Here is a 19,921-nt window from a genome sequence, read left to right as displayed (position 1 = left end):
TCGGGGGTGGGCAAGTTGTTGGAGGGATTCCTGAGGGACAGGATGTACATTTATTTGGAAAGGCAAGGACTGATTAGGGATAGTCAACATGGCTTTGTACATGGGAAATCATGTCTCACAAACTTGATTGAGTTTTTTTGAAGAAGTAACAAAGAGGATTGATGAGGGCAGAGCAGTAGATGTGATCTATATGGACTTCAATAAGGCATTCAACAAGGTTTCCCATGGGAGACTGGTGAGCAAGGTTAGATCTCGCGGAATACAGGGAGAACTAGCCATTTGGATACAGAACTGGCTCAACGTTAGAAGATAGAGGGTAGTGGTGGACGGTTGTTTTTCAGACTGTAGGCCTATGACCAGTGGAGTGCCACAATGATCGGTGCTGGGTCCTCTACTTCTTGTCATTTACATAAATAATTTGGATGCGAGCATAAGAGGTACAGTTAGTAAGTTTGCAGATGACACCAAAATTCGAGATGTAGTGGACAGCGAAGAATGTTACCTCAGATTGCAACAGGATCTGGACCAGATGGGCCAATGGGCTGAGAAGTGGCAGATGGAGTTTAATTCAGATAAGTGCGAGGTGCTGCATTTTGGGAAAGCAAATCTTAGCAGGATTTGTACACTTAATGGTAAGGTCCTAGAGAGTGTTGCTGAACAAAGAGACCTTGGAGTGCAAGTTCATAGCTCCTTGAAAGTGGAGTCGTAGGTAGGTGGTTAGTGAAGCAGGTGTTTGGTATGCTTTCCTTTATTGGTCAGAGTATTGAGTACAGAAGTTGGGAGGTCATGTTGCAGCTATACAGGACATTGGTTAGGTTCCTGAAGGTTCCTGAAGAAGGACTTATGCCCGAAACTTATTCTCCTGCTCCTTGGATGCTGCCTGACCTGCTGCGCTTTTCCAGCAACACATTTTTCAGCTCTGATCTCCAGCATCTGCAGTCCTCACATTCTCCTTGGCATAGGTTTACGGTGAGAGGGAAAGATATAAAAGAGACCTAAGGGGCAACGTTTTCACACAGAGGGTGGTACGTGTATGGAATGAGTTGCCAGAGGAAGTGGTGGAGGCTGGTACAATTGTAACATTTTATAGGCATTTGGATGGGTATATGAATAGGAAGGGCTTGGAGAGATATTGGCCCGGTGCTGGCAGGTGGGACTAGATTGGGCCAGTCAGCCATTGTAATTGCTGCTGGTATGTGGACTGGAGACAGCAAAAGAGTCCCACTAGGCCAGAGTACAGTAAGAGAACTCATAGGTCGGTATCAGGGGATGAAGTTTGGTGTAGGAACCATGGAAATGAACCTGCAAAGATAAGAGACAAGGTCGACACAAGATCAGTTCCAGTGATGTATGAGGTTCGAGTAGGTGTGACGGTCCTGAACGAGCACATGGACCATATAAAAGCTACAAACTTGCAAACAGAGCGAGAGCAAAACATGCCCGGCTCCTTGGAACAGTTGGAAAGGCTGATGGAACCGGTGGCTTCTCCCTCTCCGTCAAGCATTGAAGATACCTCAAAATCTGTGATGTATAAGCCGCTGTCACCACCTCAATGCATTTGCCACCTGAAGAGAAGAACAAATTTCTGCCAAGACACTCTGCGCACAAGAGGTGAGCTACTGTGTGTTACAGGCCACCCATATCTGGGGCAGAGTCAGAGGAACTTGAGCTGGTGTAAAAACATCTCAGGAGGAGCTACAAGAAAAAGAACAGGCTTATGTCCTAGGACTTGAGGGAGGGATGTAGTAATTATAACGCAGTCAGCCAGGTGAACCTCAGAATATGAGTTCCCTAATTGGGGCTGCTAACCTGGTGCAATCAGGGAACCCTGCCTGACAGATAAAAACAGGAGAGTTTAATCCCTGTCTTCCCCTTTACTATTTGATCACGCAGCATTGCCTTTGATGTGAAGAGCACTGCTTGACACTGGCTACTCGGGTGTTTCTTTTCTTCCTGATGGTGGAAATTGAATAAAGATTCGTTCACCTTGTGTCTTTCACTGTGTCTCACACCTGCACACACACAACATGGGTGCTAGGAAAAATAAGCACTACCGCAGGAGTGTTTAATCCCTGCCCTCCCCTTCACTGTTTGATCACACAGCATTGCCCTTTCAGAAGGGCACTGCTTGTCACTGTCCACTCGGGTGTTTCCTTTCTTCCTGGTGGTGAAATATAAATAAAGATTTACACATTTGTTGTTTCTCACTGTGTCCAACATCTGCACACACGTGACATGGGAAAAGAGGAAAGAGAAAAAAAGAACAGGGGTGTCAGACATCCTGTTCACTCTGAGAGCTGTCTCTCAGGGAGCTGGATCAGTGAAAAAAAAAGTATCAGACATCCTCCTCACTCTGAGTACTGACTCTGAGGGAGCTGGATCATGCAAAGGAATCTCCACGTGTAAATAAAGGGTGACTTGGAAATGGGAAATTAAAAAATAGTACAGACATCCTGCTTACTCTGAGAGCTGGCTCTGTGGGAGCTGGGTCACTGTCAAGAACTCTCCAAAGAAAAAGCGAAAAACTGGAATGTCAGACATCCTGTTCACTCTGCGAGTTGCTTCTGCTGGAGCTAGATCGTTGTCAACGACTTTCCACATGCAAATAAAGGATGACTTGGGGACAGAATACCAATATCTGTAGAGTTATTTCAATCTGCACCCCTGTTTTCAGGTACAAGGGCATAGCTTGTTGAAAATGGCAGGACATCACTTACCATCTTATCTGTAAATCTATCTTGAATTGAGCTGAAAAACAGACATGGCCTCAGACATGGGAATCCTATATCTCTTGCACGTTTTAAGATACAAATGGGTGGAATGCACATGAATCAGAATTGAAATGCAAAAAACATTTGTTTGAAAGTTACTCTTTACCAAAAATAAACAGCATTTGCAATACCATGAACATTGGGTATCCAAGTTGAAAATTTTCAGATTATTTATTTCCATGATGTAGCCAATTTGGAGCAAACAGATTTTAATTTCTCTTTGCCAAAAGAGTCATCCTTTCTGTAATGTTGGTATTCCCTTTATAACCAGGAATTATATAGCAGGTAGACAAATGGTGAATCTGAACAGGAACATTTTACTAACCAACCACACCTCCAGTTCCTGACTGGACCCAAGCGCTGCCTCTCTAGGTCACATGACCACCTCTCTTAAAGGGGCAGGACCCCTAACTGCATACATAACACTTTCCCAGACATATCCAGTCAAACTTTACAGCAAATCCTTGTAATTTTACAGCTGTAACAAATATTCAATTTTCATAGAAAGGCTTCATCTTTATACAGTTTCTCTGAGATACTAATATTAATCTCTGTCCCCTAATGGATTAAAATGCAAGGGAGGTGTTGGTGTTGCAATACTATTACTGGACTAGTAATCAGAATCCCCAGATTAATATTCTGGGTGCATGGGTTCAAATTTGATAGTGGAATTTGAATTCAGTAAAAATCTGGAATTAAAAAGTTGACCAAATGGCAAAACATTTTTTTCGGGAAGAAAATCTGTTGTCTTTGTCTGGACTGGACCACATGCAACTCCAGACCCACAGCAATGTGATCGCCTTTGAGAACTTTTTTTTTAACCAATCTGTGGAACCTGGGCATTGGTGGTTGGCCAGTATTTATTGCCTGTCCCTAATTGCCCTTGAGGAGGTGAGCTGCCTCCTTGAACTGCTGTAGTCCACCTGTCGTGGGTTGGCCAGTGTTGGATTGTGCAGTCCCTCCACAATGCCATTAGGCAGGGAATTCTAGGATTTTGACCCAGTGACAGTGAAGGAAGTGCAATATTATTTCCAAGTCAGGATGGTGAGTGGCTTGGAGGGGAACTTGAAGGTGGTGGTATTCCCCTTGCATCTTCTGCCCTTGTCCTTCTAAATGGAAGTGGTCATGGGTTTAAATGGGCAATGAACACAGGCTTGGCCAGTGATGTCCACATCCCATGAATTGATATTTTTTAAAAAACTAAAACACAGATGTAAATTACTTTTGTAACATCCACAAAACGTCCTGATTCAGATTCAAATTCACATTTAGAGAACAAAAAATCTCTGTTCTGAGCCTTGAACCAACTAAAGTTTGTTCAGTTATCTGTATTTTGCAAATCAGATATTAAATTGAAAATGTAATAAAAACAAAATGTGTTGGAAACATTCAACAGATGTGACAGGATGTTTGGAGAGAGAAAGAGTTAAAATTTTAGGTGATGGTATTTAATTAGAACCAGAATCTCTCATGTATTTCCATCTCTTTCTGTTTTTATTTCAGATCTCCAACATCTGCAAAATTTTGCTTTTGAAATTGAAAACATACAATAAAATCTGTATAAAGTGCTTACCATCTGTTGCCACTTCTGAAATATCAACTCCGTGCTTGAATGCCATATAGCCCAACACAGAGAAAATTGCAAATCCTGAGAAGAAGCTTGTCACACAGTTGATGGAGCTGGTAAGAATAGCATCGCTGAGCAACAAAAGAATAATCACATTTTAAGATGAAACTCCATGGAAACTTCTTGTTACAATTTTTCAGGTATTTACCTCCTGAAACATAAAATTATAGAGACTCAATTCTGTTTAGTCTGAATGATCAAATGCCTTTTTTTTTATTCAAATCTGAATACATCACCATGGAGCAGAAAGGTTAACAGGTAACCAGATAGCAGGGAAATGCCTGCCACTGTAACAGTAATATATTTAAAAAGCCTAGGTCTGAGCGTATTTCTTTTGTCAATGTTTCCATTGTCAATTCCTTTCTCTGTTTTTATAATGCAAAACTGTCTTGGGAATTTATCAAAATTATACTTCACTCCCCTCCTATTAGCAGCACCATATTCCCTTCATTGACGAGGATGCAATGATAATATGACAAGTTTATAGAGGCAGTTTCTATTCTGTGTTACCTTGTAGGAATTAGTTATGGAAAAATGAAAGGAAGGACATAATGGGGATTGTGTTATACATACGTCTCTTCCAATCCCACCTCTTCTGCAAAACAAAAAACCCTGCAATCTGAATTTCAATTTATTGCCAGTTTGGGTGATGTAGGTCATAGAGTCATAGAGGTACACAGTACAGAAACAGATCCTTTGTCCATGACAACCAGATATCCTAAATAAATCTAAATCCATTTGCCAGCATTTGGCCCATATCCCTGCAAACTCTTCCTATTCATAGATCCATCCAGGTGCCTTTTAAATGTTAGTTACCTATAAAGAGAAAATGACCAACTTATTTTTTCATTGAAATCAACTGAAATGAATATCAAGCAGTTTCTAAAATGGGTGAACGAAGGGTCCTCTTGTGGCACAGTGGTAGTGTGGACTGGGAGGCCAAGGTTCAAGTCTCATCTGCTCCAAAGTAATAACATATCTGAGCAGGCTGATTAGAAAAATAGGTTAATAATAATAAAAAAAAGGATGACTGATCACCATGCCTGACTGCCATGTTGAAAACCCTCCCTGTGGTCTTGACTTCCCACATGTAATGTTAGGAACATATTACAATTTCCAACTTATTTTATCATTATCACTGTATGATACAGTTTACACCCATAATGTATTCATACCACGATATGAAACCTCTGTATGCTGATAGGCTGCTAATTCTTGTACTTACGTCTACAGCATCATTAATAATTATGTTTACTTGGCAATTAGTTATAGTCTTCAAAATAAAAAACCTTACCTTGGCGTGGACTTCCTTTCAAATGTTTCTACTTTTAATTCCCATGCTCATTTTTCTCCATTGCATATTAAAAGTGCAGAGCTAGTTGCACATTCCGTCTTAAAATACACTGTAAATTCCTGGGTCAGACTTTGAGAATGAGAGTAAATATTTAACTCTTGTGCCAATTGCACCTGCAGGTGACATTACGACTGGTTTTACAATGTTAATATTGTGTGTCAAATACTGTTCACTGTGGTGCCTCTTAGTCATGTACGAAGGGGGAAGCTGAAATCTGTATATATATCCACCTACAAGGCACTGGGTAGAAGAATCATAGAATCCCTATAGCGTGGAAACAGGCCCTTAGGCCCAGCAAGTCCACACTGATCCTCCGAAGAGTAACCCACCCAGACCCATTCCCCTACCCAATTACTCTATATTTACACTGACTAATACACCCAGCCTACACATCTCTAAACACTATGGGCAACATTTTAGCTTGGCCAATTCACCTAATCTGCACATCTTTTGACTGTGGGAGGAAACCAGAGCATCCAGAGGAAACCCACGCAGACATGGGGAGAATGTGCAAACTCCACACAGACAGTGCCCAAGGCTGGAATCGAACCCAGGTCCCTAGCTGTGAGGCAGCAGTGCTAACCACTGAGCTACTGTGTCACCCCTGTGCAGCATAGGAATGACTAAATTCAGATCACAAGGAGCAGAATTTAGTTGAAACTGTGAAAATATATTTTATAAGTTAATATTTCCTTAAAGATTTCTGAAAATGTGTTGTAACCTACCCACCCATCATTTCATCTACCATCTTGATTTTAAAATATTAGATAGTAATGCTGTAATTATTAATCCCATGGATGTATATGCTCTAATGTCTGCATTTCTAACCCATACAAGACATGCTATTCATGTCTTTTCCCACTTGAGAGAAAAAAAACAGGCAATCCCTGCCAGCTCGGAAGCATCATCTGGTGTCAACCAACAGTAATTCCATTTTCTCCCAGTTTAGTCAACTCACTGCCTTATCTACATTCAATGCCCAACACCAAGTGAAGGAATCCTAGAACATGAAGCAGATGTATAAGGCTTTGTTTGATGATGCCAAATCTAATCTTGCCTCCCATTGCAATATTACAGTACAAACCAGAGAAAGGCAGGAGAAAGTCTGTCTGTAAAGTGTTTGACACGTGCCAGTTGATTGGTCAATTGTACGTGCAGTCACTGGAGATGTGGCACAACATTGGTGACAACAGGCAATGGAACCAAGTTGATCACTGCGACTGCATGATAAACATTCATTTTCCTCTCACAATAAGCACAAACTTGACGATAAAGTAGACCACACTACTGTTTCCCCCTTTCTTTCACATAATACAAAGGTACATTATTTCGCTGACCTCTCCATCATCATCCAACCCAGTATAATGTTAGGACTTTCAATGACAACTTTGACCCAGCGAGATTAAACTGGCACCTAAATATCATCTTTTTACCCTGAACTCATTTGGAAATTGGATCTAATGGAAAATTAAAAGTGACAGAATGCTTGGCACCCCAGCTCAGAGATTTAAAAATATCCGCCCAAAATAGACCTGAAGAGACATTTTTTGCCTAACTATCTTCTTCTCACTCAATGTATTTACTCCCACCATTTCCATTTTCTATCCTATTCCTCTCTCTTCAATTTTCTCCTCTCTCTTCTTATCTTATTTCCATTGTTCCATTATCCTCTTCCCCATATCTCATCCTTTCTGATAACTGTGTCCTTCCCGCCGAATTCTCCTACTTGTCATGCATTTAACCAGATTGACTACAGTGGTTCAGGAAGTCAATTTACCAAGGCATTCTCAAGAACAACTGGGGATAGGCAATAAATCCTTGCCAGCGACAGCTACATCCCATGAGAGAATAAAAATTACTCATCATTCCTATCTCCTGGTCTCTTATTCACCTTTACTTTGTTTTCTTTCTTTTCACTCTCATCTTCCATCCCCTACTTCAGTCTCTACCTTGAATATATGCTCCCACCATCCTTCTGTGTCAGGGTCCCACTATTCTTATACTTTACAGTCTTTCTTGACATGAATGCAGCAGTGAACATTGACATCTCATGCTCAATGTTACAGGAGAACAACTATTTTATCACAAACATTTCTGAATAAGAATCCTGCCATAATGACATTGACCCACCAGCAGAGGTCCTGTACAAATTCTATAGGAAGGAGAGAGTGGTTGTGGTATAATAAGTTAACATACGATGTTGTTATTATAACCTAGACATAGGATTTGCATGTCAAATATGTACATTTGAAATAAGTGAATTTGGACAACTGGAGTTGTTTATGAAATGACCCTCTATGATAATCAAGGAAGTTTTACTGGTTCATTGATTTAAGGTGGCATTTTGATGGAAAACATTGGATGCCTCCATTTTTTTTTCTGGAATAATGATGCTTAACCATCCCAACAAATAGGAGATGTTAAGATTACATTCCTCAAATTGTCATGTTTGGCTTTTGCGCTGGAATATGCTTTGAGAATGTGCTGTTAACTTCAGGTTTACATTTTGTTTAAGTGGTTTAATGTGAACAGATTTCCTGATACACATACCATCCTTGGAGGTTGAAGTGTAGCAATGTTGTGGCTGGGGGTACAATTACAACATTTAAAATCATTTGGATAGCTACATGAACAGGAAAGGTTTTGAGTGATATGGGCCAGGAGCAGGCAGGTGGGACTAGTTTAGTTTGGGATTATGTTCGGTATGGATTGGTTGGACTGAAGGCTTTGTTTCCATGCTGAATGACTCTATGTGTGACTTTAATGTGTGCCTTTTAAATGATGACTGACATCCTATGTCCTGAGCACCTGTTCTTGCTTCACCTAAAAAGCCAACACTTAAAGGTTTCATTTCTTGGGTGGAGAGCAGGCAGAGGGAAGGAGGGAGATTTCTCCAAGCTGTTTGTTGGTTATACCTGTTCTCTGGGATATTCTCAGATCCTCTGTTGAAGTTAGAGTGCACAAAAGGGAGAAACATGCGCCCCCCCAAAAAATCGGCATTGTTTTTCAGCTCAAGCTGTCTTCCCTATAAAGTGCCACTGGAAATTATTTTTTAAAATATATAGACAACTGATTTTAGAAATGACAGTCTTTAACATGGTGCGGATGGAATTTCAACAATTCTGTTTAAGGTTACAATGGTTTTCCAATTCCCTCCAAAAATATCACACAAATCATCCTCTGTATTTGCTTCAGCACAAGTGTATCACTGTCATTTCAAGCACTTTCTTTCAGATGATGGTTCTAAGTAGTAAGAATTTAACAATTCTTTGATCACTTTCTTTTACCTAAAAGACTAAATACGTAAAAGCAAACATATTAGTTAATTAACCAGTAGTAATATCTCACACCTATTGCCCTTATTGTTGTCTGCATAACAACATACTATTTGTAAAATCAACACACTGAAATATACAATAATTGTATTTATTTAGATAGTTTGATTTATAAGTGGATTATCAATAATATGATTGGGTGTAACATTAAACCTATTAAAACCTATTAGTAACTGCGACTGATGCAAAGTGAAAATGGTTAAACTGGAGTTGTTCTGTGAAGGGAACCTTTATGCTAATAAAGATTGGTTACTGGTTCATTGATTTAAAGTTACATTTTTGCTCAAAACTCCATGTCTCCAACTGGCAACGTCAGTTGTGGTCTAACCAGTCTTTCATACCAACAAAACCTCCTTGTTCCTGTATTCTGTGCCTTGACTAAGAAAGGCAAGTATCTCATTGGCCTCCTGAACTACCGTATCTACCTGTCCGACTGCCTTCAGGAAGCTATGGATGTGCATACCAAGGTCCCTCTGATCTTCAATATTTTGCAGAATCCTACTGTTCGTAGTGAAATCCCCTGCCTTGTTAGCCCTTCACAACTGCCTTACCTCACACTTTTCTGGGTTGAATTCCACTATAGCAGATTCAAGATGTAGCTCAACATTGCATTCAGATTTGAATAGGAGAAGGTAAAGTCGTCAAAGTCCCAGAGGACCATAGGGTTGCTCTCTTCTGAGAGAGCGAGAGAGAGAGAGAGAGAGAGAGAGAGAGAGAAAGAGAGAGAGAACTGCTGGTGATATAATCTGTGGGTCACCAAGTCTCAGGTGAGGGGTGAGCTTGAGAAGGTAAGACTTTTGTGGTAACCTTAGTGCAGGAATTGAACACATGCTGCTGGTGTTACTCTACATCGCAAACCATCTGCAAGCCAACTGAGCTGACTGATGCCCAGATTAGAATACAAATTGGTATTTACAGAAACACATCACAGGTTACTCAAATAAAAAATGACTTTCTCAGCAATCAAGGTAGTTTCTGAAGCATTACGGGTGTCCATTAAAAGGTCACACCAGGAAATAACTGAAAAATATTGTTCCTGAATTCAATTTGCAAATTTGTGAAGAAAAAGCCTTGAAATAGTGTCCACATTGTACTTGTTGCACTAGCTTCTTCCCTGCTGTTATCAGACTTATGAATGGACCGTTCATATATTAGAGTTGATTTTTCTCTGCACCTTCTCTGTAGCTGTAACACTGTATTTGCATTCTGTTCAAATACCCTGACGTACTTACATAAGATATTTTTTTGTCTGTTTAGCACGCAAAACAATACTTTTCCTTGTATCTCTATATATATGACAATAATGAATCAAATCAAACCTATATTACCAAGACATGATAAAGAAAATATTCCACCTATATCAAGGTAAACTTTCAATTCTTGATGCAGTCTTACTATTGGGATACATCATAAATGGAATTCAATTGGATGAAGTTTGTTTTGCAATTTCTGCATGAGTTTTATTTCCAGAGTGCAGCCATGAAACAGAAAAGAAGTACTGATACTGTCACAGACACTGGATCCCTCAATTAACTACCATTGACCGCCAAAGATTCTGCACTAGAGAAAGTAATATTAGTTTCTACTGTCCGGGTCATTTAAGTCAACAATTAACAAGTAAAACTTGGACAAAAGAGAAAGCTAATGCAGTTTTTCATTAAAACTAGTCTATCTTTTGGGCTAAAATGATGTTTATACAATCTTTTGACTGTTAAGTGAATAAAAGGATATAACAGCCATTATAAAAGGTTCTGTATCTTTTAAGAGATTATGAACAATTCAACTTTGCAGGTAAGGACATGATATCTTACACATATTAATATACACATTTGCGCAAACATATATGAACAGACACATATGTATGAAAGAGGAATTAATGTTGTATTTGTACTTTTTTGTGAATTCATGTTTAAAAGATTGTGGACAGTAGTTAATTTGGAGAGCTGAGAAGATATATTTTTAAAAACAGGTTATTGGAAAATCAACTATTAGAAATAACATGGTTTAAGCTAAAATTGCTACTTGCTGGATTTACTGGGAATCAGCTGTATGTTTGTGACCACCAAGAGTTATGGCTATTTGATATTGTACCCCAACTAAATTTCCAATAATTTGCAGAGAAAGAGAGAGAAGCTCCTCAGCTCATCCTTTACCTTTCTGAGAAAACCCTTTTGAGGGTTCAGCGTAATAACAGATCCAGCTGTTGTCTGAAAAATCCTCTGAAAGAGTTTGTCTGAATGATTCCTGGAGGATGTCTCTCTGCGAAGGTCCCAAGGACAACTGCCAGCTGCTTTCATGTAAATACATGTCTACATGCGTCAGGACACTGGCTGAAAGCCACCTGGAACATTTCACAGAATATCCTTTCTTCCTTCAAGAACTGCCAGTTATTAGCCAAAGTGTCTTTTTTCTTCAAAATTAACGTTTGCTGACAATGTTTTTTCATTTCGCTTATTTGCATGCCTGCATGTACATATGTGTGCGCATGCAAATTTGCTGGTCAGTATTTAGAAGGGAAAATATTTAGAATTTCATATTTCAAACTGTGTGTCAGTCAGCTTTACATTTTCATCAAACAAGTCTCATTTTTATGATAAATCAATCATTTTGTTATTTATTAAGGAAATCTGGTTGATGGATCTTTTTATTCTAAACCTAATATAAGTAAAATATATAATTGGCCATATTCATGACTGAGTAAAGCATTTAATTATATATTATGACCATTGAAGGGTGAAACTAGAGAGCGAGAGACAGTGAATTCCTCCAACCTCAGTCGTAACATTATTCAAACACATTTACAAATAATCTACAGGATTTCCTTTACAAGTCTAATGATTTTCTTTTTGTGCGAGTCTATACTTTGTGTTCCATGAAGTGAACAAGAAAAATTTCACAATTCTTCAAAATGAGTAATGTGCATGACTTAACAATTAAACAACTGAATCAAAAAAGATAAACAAACTTTGGGTATAACACTGCATGTGCCCACAGATTGGTATTTGTTCAGTTTTCACCTTTGTCTATGTGGCTAATGTGTCTTATATTCAGATTATGGAAATGAAAAATATAGAAGGAACCAAAGGATGAGAAATATTCCATGTGTATATCAAGCAGAAACCCATGGAGCAAGAAATGGCTGCGACCCACAGTTACTTTTTGTATGAACATTCAGAGTCTTACCGATAGCAGTTGTTATCAAATTTGTTATAACTGGAAAATGCAATTATAACTCCAAATCCAGCACCAAGGGAATAAAAGATCTGAGTTGCTGCATCGATCCAGACCTGCAGACACAAGGGAAATGTTCCTATAATTCATCAAGCTCACAGAACATTTCATGAGAATTTCACACTCTCATGAGCAAAATTTTACATTGTTCTTTTAGCAATATTTAATATTTTTCATATGAATGTTTTAAAATATCATTTCAATAGCTTTACTATTGTCAATGTTAACAATTTTTCAGCACTGCCAATCCATTTGAGATGCCAACATTTTATTGCTGATCGACATCACCAATTGTTTCATTTCCGTTCAAGTTCAAGCAATTACTTATATTTAAACTTGGTAAAAAATGTCAGGAGATACACGATAAGTGAGTTGCAAACTGACAGTTCACATCTGGCCTTGCATTTAATTCCTCCCCTTATTTCCTTTCTAATGGTTATTAGGGCCAAATGCGGAATGAAGTAGCAATAGTGAAAAGTTGGTGGATTTAGAAAATTCGAAAACGTCCTGTAGAGGGTGCTGTTCTGTCATTGGGAATGAGCCCAAACTCTTGGGGGTATAATCTTGAGAGCTTGAGTTTGCACCCGGCTGTCTAATATGTGATGCTTGACATACTCCCTCTCACCTCAATGAATACTCAAGAAAATAATTAAAAGAAAGCATTCAAGGCATTTTCCAGAAATGAACTGTCATTTAGGAGCCAAGAGTGAAGGCCTGTGGGAGATGTTTTCTGAATGTTTTCAGAGAGGCAGGTTTCACAGAGTTTTCTGAGATGGAATGTGATGTAGGAAAATGAGAATGTTCAGAGAAAGGGCTCCAAAATATGAATGTTTATATATTGATGCAAGCCAAAGGTGAAGCTGAAGGAGGAGAAATTCAAAGGGTGCAAAAGTTTGGAAAGCAAAGAATCTATACTGAGGGATAATTGAAGGAATAAAGAGGGGTATTCATAAACAAAGGTGATGATTTGGATGTTTCGAACGACTGAGGTTAGAGACAACAGTGTTTTTAGGGAATCAGGGTGTGGCAAAGAATAACACACAGAATTTTAGACAAATTGGAATTTACTTAGTGTGGAATTGGTGATGTAATGTTGGATTTGGAGGTGGAGAAAGGTTAGGGTGATGTAGATTTGGAAGCTGTCAATATTGCACAATTGGAATTCAATGGGTATGGTAACAAGTACCAGAATCAAAGTGAATCAAAACAGGCCATCAAGATAGTGCACCACCAGAATCAATCCAAGTGAACAGCTGGTTAATTCATGACTTTAGACCAAAGAAAACTTCAGAAAAAGCCCAAACGGTTGTACACTGGACAGTACAAGTCCAGAAATGTAGGTGGACATTACCAGTAATATAGCACAAAATATTATCTATTATAGGCTTGACTATTTCTATTGTTGGATTTATTTAACAGCAAACTAGAAGATTGACTGACGTCTGTTCAAATCAGATGATATTTTATAAAGTTATTTGCATTCCAAAATAAATATTTGGTCGTATGTGTGCACCATGCCAGGTTTCTTGTCTAGTCCATACTGGTAGACTAGAAATATTGGAAGAATAAATATCAAAATCAGGAACCATTGACTTAATACTTCTCCCACCTGCATCCATCTGAACTCCCACACCCCTCCACACACACATACACAGCCAACCTGAATAGGCCACTTCTTATTTTTAAACTTTGAAAAGGGTGAAGAGTGGAACCTTCCATGTTAATGCACCCTAATTTACCTCCAACTCCAGCCTGCTGCTGCTTTAAAGCTCAATAGCTTCTGGTTGGCTCTCCAGCTTAGAGGGCCCACCAAGTACAGTAACAAAACCATTCCACTACTATACCTCAAGATGCTATGCTGACATTTCATGATTCTGTTTAATGAAGAGATACAAAACAAACCACTTCCTAAATAAAAATGCTCTCTCTGTGAAATGGAAATGTAGCAAGTGGTTGAGTTCAGAGACTGGTGTTTATCATCAGCTCACCCCACCTTACTGTGTGATAACAAATGCTTCAATATAGGGTTTGATGCAAGAGACCAAATGTGTCCAATTTGGTCAAACAGACATACTTCAAATTTCTTTCCCAAAAATCTAATTTTCCTCCTCAATCCCAACCTGCAACATTTCACTCTGGTCTTTATGTGCGTCAGGAATGCATAGAGTTTGAACCATGGATTATCCGCTATTGGGGATGGGTTCTCCATTTCCTTACACCATTTGCATCCAGTGCTGTTGGATTTAGATGCACATTAAACATACAGCAGGTTTGAGAGTTTACAAAGAAAATAAAGAGCCTGCTGAAGAATCATTAGTAGTCTGAAAACTAAGTATAATGAGTTTTGAGAAGATTTGTAGCTCAGTTTGAGGTTCTGGATATAAGTTTGTTCACTGAGTGAACAGAGACATGCACGAGAATTCCTAGAAGGATGACATTCCAATCTAAATTCTTTCAACAAACACATCGACATGGACCCCATTGACCACTCACTGAGAAAAAAGAACAGGAAATGACACCACCACAGCAAATGATATCACCAACCCAAGGAAACCTAAACACATAAACAGAAAGCAGGTCACTAACACCAGTACTTCACCGGAGGCTCACTGATGATGTTACCTAGTATGGTGACGAAACATCTGAAAATGAACCTTCCAGCTCAGTGAGCAAACTTGCATCCAAATAAGTATAATATCCTCACACCTTCAAATTGTCACTTTTGAGTTGTATTATAAAGCAGATGTTTTTAATACAGTCATTTTCAATATTAATGATAATGTATTTGATGGAGGCTGTTATTAGGGAATGAGAGGTTTGTTCTTTTTCCCCAAGAAATGCAAATATTTTCTGTTGTATGGCATCCAAAGACTGTACACATTGGATACAGGGTGAGTGCCTATGACGAATACATGAAGTGGCAGTTGTGGGGTGTGATTGGGTGAAGTTGGAGAGGGGAGGCTTTAAACAATGTTAAGCGTTGCATTGATGTTGGCAAGACAAAACGAGCCTTTGCAATAGACTCCTCTGCACCTGCTCTCATTCTTCAACAGGGTCACAGCTTACAATCTGCACTGTGAACCTGAAACCTGGGGAAAAGGATAAAGAAAATCCCAGACAATGTTGCAAATCAGTCAGGAGTGCAATTTATGAACCACAAATGGCCTGACTCTTAAACCTCTCAAGAGCAAAATGAACAACAGGTTTTAGGAGTAAATATTGATGATAGTGCAAGCCATAGGGCTACCTTTTAACTTGATAAATCAGGCAAATGGTTTGCATTACATTTTCTGTATACATAATGAACAGGTTATACATTAGTGACTATGTAAGGCTTTTAACGGAGCCAGTGTCTAAATCGAAATTATTGTATATTAAGAGCAAGATAAAACATCCGTTCGCCTTCAAGTTTAATGAACCCAACAGCTGACTTTTGTTTGTACCCTAGATTACTGCACCTCTGAAGGGGCATTACCTTTCCAGGCTGAAAACATCAACAAACTATGTTACAAAGACCAGATGCTGAGGAGCTATTCCATAACATGCTGTTCTCTTTTTCATTCTCTTTCATCAATGTATCACTAGTACAGCCGGACCTGTTCATGACATTGCCCAGATGAAGCAATTTTCAATATGTTGCCAAGAAGCAAACTGTCAAACAAAAGCAATCACAGCCAATTTGGGCACTCTCTGGAGAAGAACCTCCAGGCCATCACATGATGACCATAATTGTCTCGTGCACTGATTGTAGAAGGGGTTAGTGCCTTCTTTTCAAGTTACGATAAAAATTATACTGCAGGACACTGCCTCAGTAAATAGTTGAGACAATGCCAAGGTTCATCAAGTCAAACACAGTGAAAGATGTAACAGATTCAACAATATTGGACAACAACAGATAACAACGTTATTCTGGCAAGGGTAATCACTAGATTAGTGAAATTTGGACCATGGACAAAGCACAGCAGTCTGTATCATTAATTTCTCCACTCATCATTTATTCAACATTGTATTGGCTTTGAATTTCTGTTTGTTGATTTTACTGTTGCAAGTTGCCAAAAACTCATCAAACTAGTGTAAAAGATCAAGGACTTTTAAACAAAATTTACGATAGACATAAATTGAGCTTCATTATTTTGAATGTTGATTTAAAAAGAAAACATGGTTTTAGAAGTTGGCCCCACCTTCAAAACTGGCCACAATCTCCAAAATCAATTAGCAAAAATAAAGAGAAAAAAATGGTTTATTTATTTGTATCTTTACAGCGAATGAAGTGCTTTTAAAATGTAATCACTGTTAGTAAATACAATAATCAGTATGCAAACATCAAGTTTCTAGAAAGACAAATGTGATGATAACCAGATGATCTGTTTTTGTGATGTTGATTAAGGGATAGATACCGGCCAAGACAACAGGGATACTCTCCTGCTGTCTTTGAAATCGGTCATGTGATCTTTTACTAAGAGGACAAATTGTTTAAAATCTTCTCCATAGAAAGTGTGGTATTCCGTCAGTATGACTGGAGTGTCAACTTTGATTTTTGTACTCAGGTCTTGGAAATATTGGGAAGATCAAACCACTTCCTACAATCTTTATTCATTGACCACAATTTTCATTCCCTTCCCTGACAACTGTTTGAAGCTCAATTGGACTTTTTTGTCCCCTTGAGCTGTTTGACCTCAAGATGAGCTTCAAACCACATATCCAATCCATCATCAAGACTGCTGACTTTTAACTCTATGACATTTTCCTACAGTGACTCTCTCTTAAATACTTAAACTTGAAATACATCATTCTTCCATTTTTGAGTCTTCATCTTTATTTGAATATTTCTCCCTGGCCACATTATTTCATATCTGTGTAACATTCTCCAGCTCATCAAGACGTTGAGATCTTTGTACCAATCAAATTTTGGTTGCTGTTATTCCTGCAGCTTTAATCATTCCATCTTTGATGGCCATGCCTTCTGCTGCCTTGGTCCTCAGCACTAGAATTCCATCCCTTAATTTCTTTGTCTTTCTACCTGTCTTCCTTCTTTCATCACTTTTCTAACCTTACATTTTGTTATAGTTATTCATCTGCACTAATCTCTCCATTGATGTATCAGTCCTAAAATGCAAACTGTATTTGTTCTATTCAATAACTTTACATGCCATTATCCAAAAGAATTATTGAAATTTGAACTTCTCTTTGGAGAGACATTGTATGAAAATTGTTGATTACGTGCAAGGCACAAAGGTTACCTCATTTGCAATCATCCAGTCTATTAAAGACGTGCTGCATCACAGCATAGAGTTCAACAGCACGAGTTACCAGAATACGTTAGATTTAATCTCAGTTTGCACCCATTCATTTATTTCAGTGTGGTAAGCAACATGAATGTTAAACAGCAGGAATTCTTTAATATCCTAGGTCCAAGACTCTTCAGCTGCTCTTTTACTGAACTTTCCTTCATTATGAGGCGAGAAATGAGGATAGTCAGCACATTCGACACTCCTCAGAAATGGAAGTAGCCTTAACCCATATCCAGCAAGACCTGACAAAGTTTCAGGCCCCCAAAACCATGCAATGTCTATCTCAAATGTGAAACAATCTAACCATCACCTGCAATGGCTTTACCAAAACAAAATTCCACACTATCAAATTCCTAGGAGTTACCATTGACCAAAATCTGAACTGGAACTGCCATATAAAGTACTTTGGTTACTAGGACAGGCCAGAGACCAGTGATTCTGCAGGAGGTAACTCATCACCTGTCTTCCCAATGCTTGTCCACCAACTACATACATAAGTCAGATGTACAATGGAATATATTTCTTGGATGGATTCAGTTCAAATCATATGCACGCAGCTCAAAACTATCCAGGGCAAAGTAGCCTGCATGTTTCCTGCCTCATTCAACATTCATTTCTCCACCATCAATACACAGTGACAGCAGTGTGACCATCCAGAAGATACACCGCAGTAACTCACCAAGAATTCTACAACCTTGAAGGATAAGGGCTGCAGATACATGGGAATACTGTGACCTGAACTTCCCTTCCCAGCCACACACTATCATGACTTGGAACTAAAGTCCTCACTAGTGCTGGGTCAAAGTTCTGGAAGTTCTTTCCAACCATCATTGTGGGTGCTCCTACACCCCAAGGACTGCAGCAGTTCAAGAAAGCAGATCACCACCACCTTGTGCAAGACAATTAAGAATGGGCAGTAAATACTGGGTTAGCTGGAAATGTCCACATTGCTGTGGATGAATAAAAAGTGTATTCCTCTGCACAGTGCTTCCAAACTGGTATGCTTTCCATTCCCTACAGCCAACCCTGCATTATACTATTCTAAACCATTGCTCAGCTGAAAATTATTTGTGTTGTCAGTCAATGGACATACCATTTAATAAGGTGTCACGTCTGTACAAGAGACCTTCTGACAGCTTAATAGGTTTCATTTCTTCTGGAATCTCAGAATTCTGCAAACGGGTACAATATAACTTTGTGGCATTCCTTCAGATATTCTCCAACACAGGAGAGAAAAATATGGAGACTCAAGTTTATTGATGTAATCTTGTTATCTTCTAAATGGCCTTAAGTGTGCCTAATGTAATCAATTTATTAAAAAAATGTCAATCCTCTGATAAAGAGTACTGAAGTTTGGCTTTCACAACTCTCATGTAGACCATCCAGCCCATTGAAACTGCTCTCCCATTAAAAAGAGATCATCTGTCCCTTTCTGCACCTTTATCCACCTTGGTTCCAGAATGCACCTAACAAAAGAATAGTTTTTCTTGAAATTTTCAATTGATCTAGCTTCAACAGCTTTTAAGGACTGTGTTCCAGATTTTAATCACATTTTAGTTAAAAAAGGAATTTTGTCATGATCACCGAAGAGCTTTGTTTTCATTCTAAAGCTTATACTTCACATCAAGTATAACCCGTTGACAGCACAAGACTTATTCAGATATTGGCATCTCATCCAGTCAACAGCAACAAAAAACAGAGAATGGAAATAGTGCAAGACGATTATTTTAAGGTGGCATAGAGTCATAGAGTCATAGAGATGTACAGCATGGAAACAGACCCTCCAGTCCAACCCGTCCATGCCGACCAGATATCCCAACCCAATCTAGTTCCACCTGCCAGCACCCGGCCCATATCCAGACCCTTCCTATTCATATACCCATCCAAATGCCTCTTAAATGTTGCATTTGTACCAGCCTCCACCACATCCTCTGGCAGCTCATTCCATACACGTACCACCCTCTGCATGAAAAAGTTACCCCTTAAGTCTCTTTTATATCTTTCCCCTCTCACCCGAAACCTATGCCCTCCAGTTCTGGACTCCCTGACACCAGGGAAAAGACTTTGTCTATTTATCCTATCCATGCCTCTCATAATTTTATAAACCTCAATAAGGTCAGCCCTCAGCCTCCGACGCTCCAGGGAAAACAGCCCCAGCCTGTCCAGCCTCTCCCTATAGCTCAAATCCTCCAACCCTGGCAACATCCTTGTAAATCTTTTCTGAACTCTTTCAAGTTTCACAACATCTTTCCGAAAGGAAGGAGATCAGAATTGCACACAATATTCCAACAGTGGCCTAACCAATGTCCTGT

General features: G+C 39.0%; 1 protein-coding gene across 3 annotated transcripts in view; it reads right to left on the bottom strand.

The window, feature by feature from the left end:
• Positions 1-19,921, bottom strand: part of slc6a2 (solute carrier family 6 member 2) — a 175,916-nt gene that overhangs the window by 50,095 nt on the left and 105,900 nt on the right. For all 3 annotated transcript variants that reach the window (XM_043707014.1, XM_043707015.1, XM_043707016.1), the window contains 2 exons: positions 12,271-12,374; positions 4,345-4,469 (listed from right to left, as the gene is read on the bottom strand). In XM_043707014.1, coding sequence (XP_043562949.1) covers positions 4,345-4,469; positions 12,271-12,374 — 229 coding nt within the window. The remainder of the gene's footprint in view (positions 1-4,344; positions 4,470-12,270; positions 12,375-19,921) is intronic.

Source organism: Chiloscyllium plagiosum, chromosome 17 (genome assembly GCF_004010195.1).
Source record: "Chiloscyllium plagiosum isolate BGI_BamShark_2017 chromosome 17, ASM401019v2, whole genome shotgun sequence".
Classification (NCBI taxonomy): domain Eukaryota; kingdom Metazoa; phylum Chordata; class Chondrichthyes; order Orectolobiformes; family Hemiscylliidae; genus Chiloscyllium; species Chiloscyllium plagiosum.
The sequence above is the reverse complement of the archived record's forward strand: the minus strand, read 5'-3'. Positions and strand labels throughout refer to the sequence as shown.